This window comes from Panthera tigris, chromosome E2 (genome assembly GCF_018350195.1).
Source record: "Panthera tigris isolate Pti1 chromosome E2, P.tigris_Pti1_mat1.1, whole genome shotgun sequence".
NCBI lineage: Eukaryota > Metazoa > Chordata > Mammalia > Carnivora > Felidae > Panthera > Panthera tigris.
The window spans coordinates 55,596,102-55,612,844 of NC_056674.1; the positions used below are offsets into that span (position 1 = coordinate 55,596,102).

General features: G+C 48.6%; 1 protein-coding gene across 7 annotated transcripts in view; it reads left to right on the plus strand.

Moving 5' to 3' along the window:
* The first annotated feature begins 498 nt into the window (after positions 1-498).
* CDH13 (cadherin 13) overlaps positions 499-16,743 on the plus strand; it is a 1,026,978-nt gene continuing 1,010,733 nt past the window's right edge. For all 7 annotated transcript variants that reach the window (XM_007082828.3, XM_042969571.1, XM_042969572.1 and 4 more), the window contains exon 1: positions 499-652. In XM_007082828.3, the coding sequence (XP_007082890.1) occupies positions 608-652 (45 nt within the window). In that variant the 5' untranslated portion in view covers positions 499-607. The remainder of the gene's footprint in view (positions 653-16,743) is intronic.

Consider the following 16,743-nt stretch of genomic DNA (forward strand, 5'->3'; position numbering starts at 1 on the left):
GTGAGATGGCAAGGAAACACCAAACACCATCATGACTTGGGCCACAGTTGGAAAAAAAGAAAAAAAAGAAAAAGAAAGAAAGGGGGGAAAAAATCCACCGCCAAGTCTTTCCAGGCGTGGAGAGGGCTGGAACTGCTGGGGTCATTTTATTTGATTTATTGGAAATAAAGTGGATCTTATTAACATTTTAATAAAGAGAATCTTTTTGCACTGGGCTGGAAGTGTTCGCCAGTCCCCGGTGCAATTCCATTCTCTGCAAAGTGGATTCGGCTGGCGTTGCCCAGCGTGATTTGTGAGGCTGGGCCCCAACAGTCCAAAAAGGCAAAAAGGGCTGCCTCCTCCAAGGGGCTCGCTCTGTGCGAGGTGCTCGCCCTGTATCTGCCATGCAAAACGAGGGAGCTTTATGAAGGAATCCGTCTTGTAAAGCCATTGGTCCTGGTCATCAGCCTCTACCCAATGCTTTCGTGATGCTGCCGCTGATCTATTTGGGAAGTTGGCTGGCTGGTGAGGCAGAGCCTCTCCTCAAAGCCTGGCTCCCACGGAAAATATGCTCAGTGCAGCCAAGTGCATGAATGAAAACGCCGCCGGGCGCTTCTAGTCGGGCAAAATGCAGCCGAGAACTCCGCTCCTCCTGTGCGTTCTCCTGTCCCAGGTAGGGAAGAGGGGCAGCCGGGCGCGCCCCGCGCCCCGTTTCTGCATTCCGATCGTCTGGCGCCAGCAGGGAGAGGGGGCTTTCGCGGGTCGGGGGACTGTGGGGCGCGGCGGCGAAGAAAGCCTGGGGCTCGAAGGGAGGTCATTCCCAGCCCCAGAGATCCTCGGGGCGCGGGGAGGGGGGGGGGTGGCGGTTTCCCACTCCGGTGTGTGTGTGTGTGTGTGTGTGTGTGTGTGTGTGTGTGTGTACGTTCAGGGGAGGAGGAGAGAACTCCCGAGTCCCCCCCTTTTTTTTCCGCAAGCAGGGGCGACATTCTCGCCTACATCAAGTGGGGTAACTTTGATTCGCCTCCTCCTCCGGTGGCTCATGCATTGGAGAAAGACTCAGTTGGAGGCGACTCCAGCGAGTCGTGGTTTCCCCAGCGCAGCGCCGAACAGGGGGAAGCGCAGCTCCGGTCCGGATTGCGGGCTGCCGGGCTGGAGAGGCCGGCCTGGCATCGCCGACTTCCCGGGGCGCCCGGGCCCCCTCGCCCAGCCCCGCGGCGCGCAGGAAGGCGCCTCCCGCCAGCCCAGCGCTGCAGCCCGGCTGCTGCTGTCGCTCAAAGGCGCCGACTCTGGCCGCGCCCGCATCGGGGTTCTTTTCCTCCCCGATCTCGGGCCCAGAGCGCGTCCTCCCCCGCCCCCCCGCCAGGACGCAGGCCCCAGCCCCCCGCGCCCCCTTTGTGCAGCCAGCTGGAGCCCCGGCCCGGAGCCCCGACTGCCGCCTCTGCTGCCTTCCCGGGCGGGCGCGGAGCGCAGAGAAAAGTTCAAGCCTTGCCCACCAGGGCTGCAGCTGCCTGTTAACCCTCGGAGCGCTGAGGCGCGAGGGAAGGACCGGGGATCCGGGAGAAGGCGGGGGGTGCGGTGCGACCGAGACGTGATTGTCCAGCTGCCGCCTCTGGATCTCCAAGATCTCGGGAAGTTTGTGTGCAGGAAAGCATACTCCGAGGAGGCCCGACCGGAGGTGCGGGCCGCTGAGGGGCACGCCCAGCCCTGTTCTGGGGCCTGTGGTTTCTGAGAGAGCAAGGCTACTCCGTCCCCGAGGCTTCCCTTGAAGCCCGTGGGACTCGGGATGAGCTGGCAGCCTACAAGTGGGTGGGTAAGATCAAGGCAGGGCCAGGCAGAGAGGAGGGAAGGAGACAGGGAGTGCTTTCGGGTGCTAGGAATGGGGGTTGAGTTCCTGGCCAGGACTCCTGGGTGCCAGGGGCCTGGGCACATGTGTGAGTGTGCTGGAGAGAGGGAGGGTGAGGCAGGCAGGATCCCAGGCGAGGGCTGGCTGGGATGTGGGGGTGCAGGGCATCGAAGGGAGGCCACTGCTGGATCCATGTTGGGGTTAGACTTTGGAAAGGGGCCAGTGTCCCAGGAACGCAGTGACCGTGTAAATGACTTAAAGTGGGGGCTAGTAGGTGGATGCCGGTGTCTGGGGACTGGGTAAGGTGCCTGGCTACGGAGCCCCTCCCCCACCCATGCTTTCTGCCTTCCCTGGATACACAGCCCCCATTCAGAACTGCCCAGTTACACTCCTTTCCTAACAGGGCTTTGCTGCCTGATTCTCTTGGGGGGGGGGGGTGTCTCTGTAACCTCAAGTCCTGCCACAAATCTTATGTCTATCTGTGGACCAGTTTTCCAGACTTTCTGGACTCCAGTGGTCCCTGAGGCTGTATGTATGTACATATATCCCTATTTAGCAGGACGGTTCAGAGGATGCTTCTGATTCAGACAGATCCTCTCTGCCATATGCTACTGGTACCACCTTGGGCACGTTGTTGAACATCTCTGGGCTTTCTGATTCTCCACTGTGAAATAATCTCTCCGCCTTCCTGGGATCGCCAGGCAGATTGATTGCATTCAACAGGATGTCCTAGGTAATGCGTTTACCATGAGGCCTGGCACACTGGGAACTGTTGGTGTCTGGGAGCACTTCCCTCCCACCCTGCCTTTCCCTAGGACTTTACAGTCCTTTTCTCTCTCAGCGTGCTGGGACCTCAGTCAGGGTCGCAGACCTGGCCCAAAGTTATGCCTCCTTTTGAGCAAGACAGACCATGCGGCAGCACCCAGCAATCCCTGTGCACTAGGGGCTCCTCACAGGATACCTTTTGCAAAGCAACTGGTGTGTCGTCTCCTGCAGGGCCCAGCCAGCACAGGTGGGTTCTGCAGGCTGTGAGCTCACTCATTCCTAAGTGTGGGGCAGCAGAGGTGTTACCAGGAATCGAATCGCCTGCTCTCAGAGGCTTGTTTCTGTCTTACATTATTACCCGTAATCAGAGCAATCGTCCACATTAGGACGCTAAGTGATATCCTGGTTGCAACAGCACCTTGCAGAGAAATCATTTTGGTGTAATTCATTTCATGGGCAAGAGGTTCCAGGCCACAGCTCCGTGTGCCATAGGGAAAAGCGGGGAAAGTCTTAGAGCCTTTGAGTCCACCAGCGAAAACAGAACTTTCTTGAGGCAGAGAGAAAACATACGGAAGGGAAAAACAATGTAATAAAGCAAATTAGTCACTCGGTCCTAAGTGGTGTTCAGGCAAGCATGTATGTGTTTTTCCATCGCAATTGTAATATTCTGGGTCTGGCTTTGGAAGCCATCAATCTCTGTAAGTTTATTGGCTAGGTTGCTCTTTTAGGCATTTTGGAAAGGGGAAGAGGAATTCTAAGCAACAATGGCTGGAAGCTGGCAAAATTGAGAGACAGTGGCCTCTCTTCTCCCCTGGGGTGTTTTGGGAAAGGCTGTCCCAGAAGTGGCCTCTGGCATTTGGCTATGATAAATAATGAGTGTGAAACAAATCAAGGGAGGCATGACATAGAAATTCCACTGTAAATATGATTCCCCGCCCCCCTATTTGGGTATGGCTTACCAGTAGCCAAAAGTTCTAACAATGAATGAGTAATCCCCCAAGAATTAGAATTTTAGGGAGTGGTTCAGGTTTGGAGAGCAGTCACTTGGGAGTGACTAAAAACGTTCCACAGAGTTCTGAGATGTTGATTTAAAATGGGGCTCTTTCTTGGAGGCAGCATCTTGATTTTCAGGATTGTAAATGAGAACCTGTGTGTTTTTGTACCCCCAGAACATCATATATTGTAGTTTAAGGGCAGTGTTTATTTGCAGAACCTTTCTGATGAGGAGAAAAGATTATGGGAGTAGCAGAGGGCACCTCCAGCCCTGACGTGGGGTCCACATGTGACAACCCATAAGATTTGAAACACACTGGGGAAACAGAGACGTAAGTGGTGAGAAGAGTCAAAGTGGTAGAGTTCAGATGGCTGAACAATTTTTTTAGCAAGTTCCCGAGGAGATTTAATAAACTGCAAGGCTGAATATGTGATCTGGAGTTTATGTAATGCCACAGTCTATATTAAAAGCCCAACAGTCATCTTAGCTAATCTCTTCTGCTCTGCTTCCCTCCCTTCTCTCCTTTGCTATCTTTAGCCCTTGGGTTTTCCATTAAATAAAATATAATTCCTTCTAGAAGTGTCTCCTATGTGTTAGCGTAAAATTGCCTCACAAACCAATGTACCCAGTAAGTGCAGTGTCTAGAAGGACTGGCATTTGCCTGTGTGCGTCGAATCTCAGTTGGAAGTTTACCGTTTCAGCAAAACTACCGGTAGGCTCTTGAGAACATCCTTCTTTTCTTTCCCTCCTTCCAGAAAGACCGTTGCTTGGGAGAATCCAGTTTATTTCCGTTCAGTGGAAGGGAAGGAAAATGCCAAGCTATGGATTCAGTGACAGTCATATCGTCGAAATAGCCAACAGTGTTTCCTATTTCTTTGTGCCTGTGTCCATCTCTGTGTGTTTCAATCTTGTTTTAATACCTGTTGAAAAATTTCTCCAGAAGAGGGCTCCATCCACAGCTTTACAAAATTCTGAACCTACAGCTGCTATATTTTAAAGAACCTCAGCGTAGTCGCTCTATCAACACACTACTGTTCTCCTTATTCCCAATTATTTTCTGGAAGCTACCCCAATGAGAAGTCCTACCATTTTGCACTCAGTATCTTTCCTCCTTTATTCCCTACTACACTTGCTTCTGTTCTATCTTGTTCTTCAACTACGTTTCCCCTCTGAGTATTAGAGCAGGGAACATTTCAAAGACCTTTGTAGACAATACAATATGAAATGTGAGGAAGTTCTGAAATTTCCTGGCATTTGATTTCATTTGGACCTGGTTTTTCTCTTTAGGCAGCCAAAAGGCAGGCACAGTTACCCCACTAGGTAACTACCCAGAAGAATGACTCATGAGCCGGATTCACTCACCCTCCGGCACCAGTTGAAAAGGAGAGGGAAATATGTCTGTCATCCAATTACAATAATCAGTTGGGCAGAATCAAATCAAATGACCAGTGGTTTTGGCATTGTTTCCACTTAGCTGCGGGCAAGTTGCCCATGCGCCTGAGAGAATCGGAGCCTCCTGAAGGTTGCTGCCAATACAGTTCCCCGCAGCCTGTCTCCTCTCTAGCTACCTGGGGATCCCCTGGCTCCTCCTCCCTGAGCAGACAGGACAGATGATGATGGGCTGGACTGTAGGAGCCCCTTCACTAGGCACTAAGTAGTAGCTTAGAGTAGAAAGCAGCTGCTCTTCACTCCCGAGAGAAGCAGCTAAGGGCAGGCCAGAGAACAGAAGAAATGGCATTTCAAACTTGAAACACAGACTGAGGTAGGGTTCATGTTGGTGAATGGGTCACCCTTTGGCCCAGCAGGTTGAACCTCGAGACACCTGCCTGGCAGTACTAAAGCTCACACATCCCAATTCTGCAACTCTGGCTTCTGGGCAAAGCAGCCACAGGCCAAATGTAGATTACGGATGTGTTTTGTTGGGCCCAAATGTCTTGAAAAGTTGGAAATCGTACATTAAAAAAAAAATCCAGGTCTCCTGCATTTCTTAAAATGTCAGAAGGTCAGGGAACCTGAGAGCTGCCCTCCCACTTGGCCACACTTCACTAGAGGGGAGTTACTACTGCCCCCTTTAGGCGGGGCATGCCTCTGTAATTTGCCACAGTCCCCACCAGCCCCTACTACTCACCCACCGGTTGTACCTGCTTATTTTGCCCCATAGCCATTTGTGTTGGGAACTTCCGCTTTCACAAATTTTGAGACTTAATTGCATTGATGCGGGGTGTGTGTGTGTGTGTGTGTGTGTGTGTGTGTGTGTGTCTGTGATAGGCTATTTGGAAAGGAAGGGACATGCCTCTTTTTGATCACTGTGATTGAACTAGATTGACACTTGCCTTGGAAGAACAAAGGGACTACACCTCCTTCCTGAGAACATTCCTACCATCAGTGCCGTTGGGTGACTGGGGGTACCCAGAACACCAGGACACCCAGATCATCGCTCCATGTGTAATAGTTACACCCAGAGAAGTAATGCACCGCAGCTTTGAGTCAGTCGGGGTGTGGGTATAGCGGAGTGTTGGTACAGCCCAAACATTGCTCTGCATCAACAGTCCCAGGGCTCTGGGAGTATGGATGGCTTGTAGGCCCCAGTGCGCTGTTAGACCAGGAAGCATCTGTGCCCTTGGAGTACAGTGACTTTCTGGGCATTGTCATTCTAACAGTGTTGCTCACCCACAGTATGAGTGTCATCAGAACATCACGATAACTTATTGTACTCAGCCCTGCAGGGGACTCTGGGAGCACCGAGCCAGCTCTCAGAGCATTTGTAACTTCAAGGTAACGTTAGTTCCAGAGCTTTGTTGCCTAGAGTACTTTTATACACAGGACATTGCCACCCCTACCACCAACTGGAGTTTGTATGATGTTTTTGTAACTGTTTTTAATACTTAACACCCACTATAGTCTACCCATAGTGTTAATGCTGTAATTAATGTCCTCTGGCTCCATAAATACTAGACTAATCTGTCCAACCATCCTATCCCAAGAGGTAAGCCTCAGATAACTTGTTTTCCTTAGCCTCAGACCTCAAAGATCAGGGTAAATATAACTACACATATAAAAAAAAAAAAAAAAAGGTGATTGTTTTTCCTCTGTCAGTTGCCAAGAGAAGTCAAATTCCTGAAAATTAGCATTAGGAATAGGCACGTTTTGACATGTCATGTCTCATTTCAAAGGCCTCAGCAGGCGTCACCCAATCTGCTACAGAAGCACAAAGCCCCTGTGTCTCCCAGCTGAGTGGAGGCCGGGCTGGGGTGCAGGGCCGCAGCTGTTCAGCCGAGAGCAGCCCCTGCCACATGCCTGGGCAGGGCCAGGAAGTGAGCTCAGCCTCTGGAGGAGCCCAGGGACCCTGCAAGGAATGTGGCAGACTCCATCCCTGCCTTCTGCGGCCTCCGGGCCAAAGTCTCTCTCCTCTGGGGGTGGCAGGGAACCGATTCTCCACAAGCTGCCTGACGCGGTGCCTGCAAGTGCCTGGAGCTTGGGCCTGTGTGATAATCTCCCTCTTAGCAGGAGTAGGGCCTGCAGAAGTTTGCCAGACCCTGCCCGCGGAACCCGTGGATGGCTCAGGCCATACAGGCTCTGCCTTCAACTGCCATGTGCTGCTGGGCATCTGGGATCATCTAACGCAGGGGTTGCAAAGGGCAGCCTGTGGGCTAATTCTTGCCTGCAGCCTGTTTTTATAAATAGTTTTATTGGAACATAGCCATGCCCATTCATTTATATAATTGTCTATGGCCGAGCGTGTGCTATAACAACAGAGTTGACACCATATGGCCACAAAGCCTAAAATATTTACTATTTGGCCCTTTACAGAACAAGTTTGCTGACTCCTGTTCTGACTCAAAATGACAGCCAGAGGGACTGTAGGGAACTTTCTCAAGGGGCAGGGAGCCATTAGGGATTCAGTCATCAGGGACTGTCCCCTCCAAGCCCCAAGCACTCAAACAACTTGACTTTAAGGAGATTTACCTAGGACTGAGTGGATCAGTAAGTATCTGTGATATCCACAGAGGACCTACTATGTGCTCAGGTTACGACTCCTGGTAAGGCCGACTCAGTCTCTGCTCTCTTGGGGTTCAGGCCTCGAGAGATCCCTGGGCAGTGGAGATCAAGGTCAATTACTGAATAATTCGAAGCAGAGAAACTGCTATCACCGAAGAAGACACAGTTGTGTGAAGTTGTGCTGTTCTATCCAGTGTGCTGGTCTGTGCCTCGTCTTTCTCCCCCACTAAACTATAAGGTCCATCACAGCACATGCTGTTGTCTGATTGGTTTACTTCTGTATCCCTAGGGCCTAGGACAGTGCTGGTGTACAGCAGGCCCTCAGCAAACGTGAATGAATGAATGAATGAATGAATGAACGAATGAACGAATGAATATAAGAAAGGCATCAGATCCAGATGAAGGATCTGGGAGGCTTCCCTGATAGCCTGATGCTTCATCACAGTCTGGAGGAGTAGTGAGCCTTACAGACAGGGGAATGCCAGAAGGTGTGGGCAGGGAAAAGCATTCCAGGCAGAAAGCACAGCCTGAGGGAAGTCTCTGTGCAGGAGGAAGTAACCACGATAGGAGGAGCAGCTGGGTGGTGCCAGAGCCCCTGGGATTTGGCAGCCACCACAGGGATTTTGGTGTTTGTCCTGGAGCAGTGGGAAGCCATTGAAACTAATAAGGGGAGGGTGTGGTGTGACAAGGTCATATTTTCACTTTGGAAAGGTCACCCTGGCTGTAGTGTGAGGAATGGATCGACACCGGGTACGAACGGAAGTGAGAAGCCAGTCCAGGCCTGAGGTCGCAGGAGTAACAGTGCAGGAGAGAGGAAACAGACGCACCACTCAGAGCATCCAAGAGACATTTAGGGCAGAACCTGGCAGGGCTCGGTCTCTGGGTTCGCAGATGGCAGAGCACGGGCCAGGGAGGGGTGAAGTAGCGAGCTTGAGTTCTGACTCTTTCAATTGGCAGGAAGCTGCCAATTGCCCAAAGAAGGAACCCAGGTGTTTGACATCATAAGCAGGGTCTGAGGGCCGTTTCCATGGGGCTGTTAGCCAGCCTGCACCAGTGCTCCTTGGGAGAGGCCTCCCGGGCCCCCATGACACCCATGCTCATGGATCCAGTCCGTGTTCGCACCTGGGACGGGCACTGTGGGGGCCTGGAAGTGCCCTTGTCTAGAGAGACTGATGCGTCGCCTCTATAATTAACCAATCTCTGAGGCTTTTCATGCAAAAGATATTTGGGAGAAACATTGCCAAGCCCTTTAATCGTTTCTTGAACATTCAATCAGCAGCACTAGAAATATTTCTTACATGAAGCAAATAATGATCTACTACTTTCGGCAATCACTTTCCGAATGCTAACAAGTCTTCATTTCTGCATGTTGGATGTGGCCTTGGTGACTCTTCTGTTTCCAGATGCGGTAGAATCTTCAGCTGGGTGCTGGGGAGTAGTATGCTGGTAAATGTTTAAAAACTGGATCTCTCTCTCTCTCCCTCTCAAAAAAAAAAAAAAAAAAAAAAAAAAAGAGCAGCACAGCTATGTTATCCTCCAAAGATGAGGGATACACAGGTGTCTGCTCCTTAAGTTTTTATTGAGGAATTTAGGGAATTCGTAGGGAAACAGGATGGGCCTGGAACCTGTTCTCAGGGGGCTTGCTACCTACAGAGGGCAACCACGAGAAAATAAATAGCTGAAATAATACGAATTTGGTAATTGTTGCAATAGGAGACAATAGAGACTAAAACAGCTCAAAGGGGTGGTTGCTGTGACCTCCCTCCCATCCTTCCATTTTGCCCTCCCTCCCCCACCACTTACATCCATGTTTCCTTCTTTCTTCCCATAATTATTAAAATCTACCAAGGGCAGGGACACCTGGGGGGCTCAGTTGGTTAAGCTCCGGTCATGATTTCGCCGTTTGTGAGTTTGAGCCCCGCGTGCATCTGGCTCTGTGCTGACAGCTCAGAGCCTGGAGCCCGCTTTGGATATTGTGTCTCCCTGTCTCTCTGCCCCTCCCCTGCTCATGCTCTGTTCTCTTTCTCTCAAAAATAAATAAACATTAAAAAATTAAAAAAAAAAAACAACCTACCAGGTGCCAAGAATGCTGCTGATTTGGGGATGCAGAGGTGAATACAACACCTGGTCCTGAATAGGGCCCGTGCTGGAGGTGACTCAGGGCCTGTGGTCTGCCAGGACTCAGAGGAACGAGCGTCTCAGCTTGCTTCAGAGAGTTAGGAAGACTTCTGAGATTTTAAGAAGTGAGTTTGAATCCTGGCCGTCTGCGTGCTGTGTGACCTCAGATGAGTTACCTTATTTCCCTCCTCTTCTGTTTCCTCCTGCGTCTGGGCAAGGAGAGGGAGTAGGTGTAACTGCCCAGCAGGGTTCCGGTTAAGTCCACTATGCTCATGACCCTATCCGGTGGCTGACAAATGCTCTATGGATGCTAAAGGAATGTTGGTGTATTAACTTGCACATACTGTGCTCCAGGGAAGCTTGTGGCTTGCAGGCACCACGGGGCCTTGGCCTTGATCATCTGAGTAACCTAGAGGGGAAGAACATGCTCGTGTATTTAAAATGCACGGGCATTAAAAAATAAATAAATAAAGTTTGCTTTCTAGAGAAGGATTTGCCAGTTGCCTCATAAAATCGCTTGATCTGGTGGGATCTTATCTACTAGATGTATCTTCTTAGCAGCTGTTTCCCTGGAGGCTTTTTCAGGGCACTGTGTGTGTGTGTGTGTGTGTGTACATGTGAGCACTGTGAGCACTTATGATTATGATTTAAAATATATCAAAATACCTGTAGCAAATTTACTGTATAATTTATTGCTATGTGCTGGTTGCATACATTAGCTCAAATCTTTATTGCAAACCTTAGGGACAACTATTCTTAACCCATTTTATATATGATGAAAAGAAGTGCAGAGTGGTTGAGTCATTTGCCTAAGGCCACACAGCCCCTAGGAATGCAGACCAGGGATTGGGCCCATGCATTTCTGATTCTTGTGCATATGAGTTTTCCTCCATATTTCACTCATGTATGAAAGCTTCCTCCCTTATCCCCCCAAAGGTTGTAAGAGTTTTCTTCCTTGACTATTTTGTTTTCTGGCTCTCCTGGAGTTAAAATGGCTACTTGTAGTGACCCCATTTTTGAATTCCTGGTCTCTAAAAGTGGGCCTGGGACCTGGGCCTCCTGTCTGGGTTAATGATTGCCACCTTCAGAACTGGGTTAGCCCAGGATCAGTTATGTTGTCACTGAGTCCTTGCTGTTGACCAGGGACCACCACCCATCCACACTGCATGCTTTGCTCAGCAAGAATGGCTGTCTTGCTAAGAATAGCCACACAGATGCTGGGACTGAGCCAGGGTGTGGTTCTTCTGTGGCCTCCAGCGCAGGTAAATTCTCTCTTGGTAAATTTGCTGGCTGTTTCCTGTCTGCTGCTAAGCTCTGAGGCTGGATGGCATTCCTCCCCAAGGGTGCCGAGGGGCTCCAATGTTCCCTGAGCGCCACTGACTACAACATTTTCCCCAATCCATAGGAAAATGAGAAATACACAGCCTGCAGCTATATTGAAACACACAGATCTATGGTGCATTGCAACTGAACTGAATCTAACCTGAAGTGTAGTTCTGTTTTACCAGAAGCGTTTTCTTTTTTCCTTTTAATTCAGTTTAAGTGCCTTTAGTCAGGGTAGCCATTGATTCAGTGAACATTTGCTGTATGTGCCTGGCATTGTCTTATGTACTGGTGGCATAGCAGAGGGCGCTCACAGGGCCCCTGTGCAGGTGGGTGGACACATTCTCACCCTGCCCCAGCCCTCACCACTCCACATGATGGCCTTGCATTGCTGCCTCTCTCAGGACGTTTGGATCTATGCACCCCAATGTGTACACCTCATGTTTCAGTCACTTAACAAGTATTAGCTGATCAGCCACTGTGTCGCAGCATCATGCTTTACACTGGGTTAGCAACAGTGGTTAAGAAAGACGGGATTGCCTGCCTTCACAGAGTCTACCTTCCAATGATGGAGAGAGGCAGTAAACCACAAAAATAAGTAAATATAATAATTTTGGATAGTGATGGTGCTGTAAAACAATTGCATTTGGATAGTCAGTTGCTCTGAGTTTATCCACAGCCCTCCCTTGGGATGGAAAGTTCATTGTTCTGATGTGATGACCTTTTTAGTTTCAGGGATGAAATGTCCTATTGTTTGTAAATGAAGTTAGCTAACTACTGCCTATCACAGTTTTATCTTCAATTTATGATGGTAAATAGAGTGGTAAAGTGTTGTTGCCAAACCTTTGTCCATTCTCTATTTTTTGTGTTTCTTGAAATTTTGCTTTTGGGAATCTAAAGATACTGCGACCAAAGATTTGCACTACAGGTGGGTAATCTCTTTCTGCAAAGAATAAAATATATATCTATAGAAGAAAAATATGTCTCTCTTGCAGCTACTCAACACTATCCATGTAGTGTGAAAACAGTTACATACAGTATGTAAACAAATGGGTAGGTCTGTATTTCAATAAAACTTTATTTACAAAAACAAGCAGAGCTGGATTTGGCCCTCAGGCTGTAGTTTGCCAACTTCTGATCAAATCCATTAGCTGCCTTACTGGTTGGTTAAACTGGGATAGGGTCAAGGCCAAGGAGAGAGACGATTTCTTTGGCCTGTTGTTACCATGAGAACTGTGGCAGTTCTCAGTTACCATGAGATACTGTGACAGTATCACTTGATTATTCCACGTTAGCTTTGTTCAAGGTAAAGATTAACCATGAAACATCATTCTCAGACCAGCTCTAAACTATCTAATAATTTAGCTTTTGTAGTAACTATCTGGACTACAATTCTTAAGGCTTCCTTGCCACCCAAAAGTATATTGATGTTAAACACTGTATCTTAGGTTGTGTTCCCCCAAACAGTGACGGAGATACAGGCTTGGATGCAGGGAGCTAATCTGAGAGATGATCCCGAGGCACAGAAGTGAGGAACACGAAACAAGAAAGAAGGAAAGACAGTAAAGAATGTGTCATTGAGCTGGTTATGGTCATGAGCAACTAGGGCTCCTTACTGCCGGGGCCCCTCAGCACTGTGTGAAACTTGCTTCAGGATGGTCCCTTTGTAGGATGGGAGGCTGGGGTGAGTATCCACTATCCCAGTCGTCCGTTGGTCAAGGGTGGCCCCTGGCACCATTAATTTCTCTGTGTTTCCCCACTGAACCTTTGTGGCTCTGGAGGAGCAACCATGGTTTTGGAAGACTCCTGAGTGGAAAAGTAGAGAGGTGTGGCATGGACTTAGACTGGCAGTATATGTCCTGGGTAGGGCATGAGTATGTAAGAGATTTCAGTTGCCTCCCTTACACGTTACTGAAAACTTCCTTAGTAGAGCCATTGATGAAGGAAAGGGTCATGGTTGTGTTTTTTTTTTTTTTAAACCTGCTGAGTTTGGTTTAGTACCTACCTGCAGGTATTCTCTTTCCCACTAGATGGTACCAGTATGCCAAAGCCCTGGAATGCTACCTTAGGGCCTCATCATTGACATGGATGTATTCCCACTACTTATGAACAATTAAAGAATAAGCATGTTGAGATTGGAGGAACAGACTACAGATATTTGGGGGACAGAAGGTGGCAGGAAAGTGGAGGTTGTCTAAATAGTTACCCTCATTCACTCATTCACCAACAAATCTTATTGCCCACCCACTAAGTACTTCAACGCTTTTCTCAGGATTGGGAATACAGATAAAAGCAGTGTACACGAAGTCCCTAAGTCCCTAAGCTGGTTGGGGGAGAGATAATAGAAAACGAACCCATAGATGCATGATGTCTGTCATGTGTTGAGTGCTGTGGAGAACAAAGTCAGTGAAGGGATGGACAGGGCAGGGAGAGCACAGCCCCTCTGGTGTCTGTCTGCCTGTCTTGTCAGCTAGTAGGGTGAAAGATTATTTCCATCTGTTTCCTAAACCCCATTCTGCCTCTCACCAACCTCTTGTGATTATGCTTATGTGGTTTATTTTCACAACGAGACTGTGAGCTTGTGGAGGGCAGAAGTCGTGCTTGGCCAACTGGAACCCGCTGCAGCCCACGTCAACCAACTGCTTGTTGGTTGACTTCATTTGTTGGGATTCATTCTGGATTGTTATTGTTGTGGACACACAATAGAGTCACACTTTACTCAGGGGTTAGAGTATTTTAGAATATGAAGTCTAGGTTTAAGGCAAACACAGAGTTGTCATTAACTTTGAAATATCTTAAGTTGCCCACTAAATTGCAGTGTGTGTGGTTTTGTGTATGCATCCCTGTACTGTAATCAATATGTAACAATGTATAATGGAAGCCATAACGTACAGTGCATAATAAAGAATATAGGCAAGATATAATTTTATGGAATTTAATTGCAGTACTTAAATTGTTCTTTTTCCTTCTCGTTTTGGTGGAAGAGCTGGATTTCCATTAGTTAAATGTGCATATGATAAGCCTTCATTGTATTCATTCAAGCTGGTTTCTTAATCATACGATTCCCAGCAGGCTGTGTACTGGGGAGGGCAAGAGCTGTGTTCTCTGTGTTCTGTTCATCTTTGGGTTCCCACCACCGGTCACATGGTTTGGGGCAGAGGAGCAGCATATTAGTCATAACGGTAGTAGCAGCAGTAATGGGGTTACACATCTAAGCAGTGCTTACTCGGAGCTAGGCCCTGTGTGAGTGCTTTCGATGTATTAATTAGCGCATTTAGTCCTCCTAAAGACTCTTTGGTGTATCTACTATGATTTTAATTCCATTTCACAGATGGGGACATTCCAGGAGAACTGGGTAAGGTCACACAGCTTTTGAGCTCTGGGGCTGACATTCAAACTTGAGCAGTCTTGGACACAAAAGGCCATATATATTGTATGATTCCGTGAAATGGAAAGAATTGTTCAGAACAGGCAAATCCATAGAGACAGAGGGCAAGAGCAGTGGTTGCCTAAGACCCGGGGTGGGAGGAGCAGGGAATGGGAAGTGGGATTTCTTTTTGGGGGGTGATGGAAGTGTTCTGGAATGATATAGTGGTGATGGTTGCACAAGCCTGTGAGCCTACTAAAACTACAGAATTGTATACGTTAACAGGTTCAACTTTATACAGTGTGGATTATGTTTCAGTAAAGTTGTTGTTAGGGGCTCCTGGGTGGCTCAGTCGGTTAAGCTTCCCAGTTTGGCTCAGGTCATGACCTTATGGTTCGTGAGTTTGAGCCCCTCATCGGGCTCGCTGCTGTCAGCACAGAGCCCACTACATATCTTCTGTCCCCCACTTTCTGCCCCTTCCCCCCTTGTGCTGTCTCTCTTTCTCTCTTGAAAATAAATAAGCATTAAAAAAAAAGCTGTTGTTAAACAGAAGAGCAAGCAAACCTCAGGCAGTCCAACCTCAGGGCTCTTGCGTGGCCACCCCTGACCCTTTCCTGCTCACCAAGTGCCTGTGACATTCTACTGTCTTTACCTGCATTAACCCTGCTATTCCTCAATAGGTGCCTATCATCCACTTCATTTCAGAGATCAGAAAACCAACGCAGACATATACTGAGGAATTTGGGGCTGGCAGTTCTGGGCCTGAAGTATACCAGTTTTCACACGTTTCATTTTTCATTTTATTTTTTCAATGTTTGTTTACTTTTAAGAGAGAGAGAGAGAGAGAGACAGAGAGAGTATGAGTGGGGGAAAGGCAGAGAGAGAGGGAGACACAGAATCGGAAACAGGCTCCAGGCTCTGAGCTGTCAGCACAGAGCCTAGCGTGGGACTCAAACTCACAGGCCACGAGATCATGACCTGAGCCGAAGTCGGCCGCTTAACTGACTGAGCCACCCAGGCACCCCTCACACATTTTATTAATTAAAAACGACCCTGGTAAACCAAAGCTGCAGGCAACTTGGCCCATCAGAAATAAAGCAATGTTTTGCAGATTTGCAAAGTGGATTAAGATCCCTCTCTGCTCACTGGTCATTCTTCCTCCCTGGCCCAGGCGGGTCTGGTGTAGAGTACTGGCACTAAGGCCCAGAGACTTTAGGGTCTTAGTGTGTGTTAGTGAGGCTGATTTCTAAAAGTAATAAACATAAGTGGCCCAGGAAAGGGGAGAATAGGGGGAGGGGGAGAGAGCTAATTGACATGCTAAGTGTCATTGTATTCAAGTTGACAGCAGATTGCTGAAAGGATTTATCCGAATTAACAAGAATGTTTGGCACCCCTTGGCAGGTTCAGTTGAAGACTTCAAGGCCTGGCAATGAGAAGGCATCTGAGGTCTGAGGCAGGGGAAGGAGCTCTTTGGTCCTACACTTGGCACTCAGCACCTCCAAATCCAGGCCCCCGCCCCACCAAAAACGTTCCCCCATCAGCACCTGCCACCCCCACCAGATGTCTCTTCCTAAACATGAAATATATTCCTCTCTGTCTTCACTCTTGTGTTGATGATTTGTATTTCTCTTTCATGTTTAAAATGCAGAGGGATGAAGTCATTAGCGGAGCACTGTGCAGCAGGAAAGGGCATCAGGGCTTGCCCCTGGATCAGTCCCAGGATGCCATATTTGTGCTCCTGGAGGGTGTGGATTTATAAAGACAAAGCTGAGGGACTGTAAATGTCTTCCCGAATCTCTAGTCTGGAGGAGCAGCTGCAGTTTGGGCTGGGACAGGAGCTGGGATTGGAAGGGTTCTGGCTGCGATCTGGTTTCCCAGGTGGCTGGCCTCTGGGTGGCAGGGACTCTGCTGGGCCCCCTGGATTCCTTAAGCTTTCCCAGGTAACAACAGGTGACTATACAAAACCACATGCGTCTATGATTTTCCAATGTACTGTTTTGTATTCTGAAGAGGTACTGCTTCCAAAAGAGGTTATTAATAAGGGTTCTGGGAAAAAATAAAATATTGCCTGACCTAATATTTTGGGAAACTCTGGACTTACCCATAGAAATGAAACAGGTTGTGTTTTGTTTTCCACAACTGAATGTCTCTGAGGCTTTAGTGAGCATTTGAGGCTCAAAGAGGGGCTCCCTAAGGCTGCATTTCCAATGCTGTTGCTAAATTCCCAGGGGTAAGGGAACTCTTGCATAGAGTATGTCACTAGATAGTGACTCACAGGCTACATGTGGGAAACAAATTGTGGACTCTGGGGTCTCCGAGTTTGGGCCTTCACCATCAGGACCAGCAGTGTCAGCA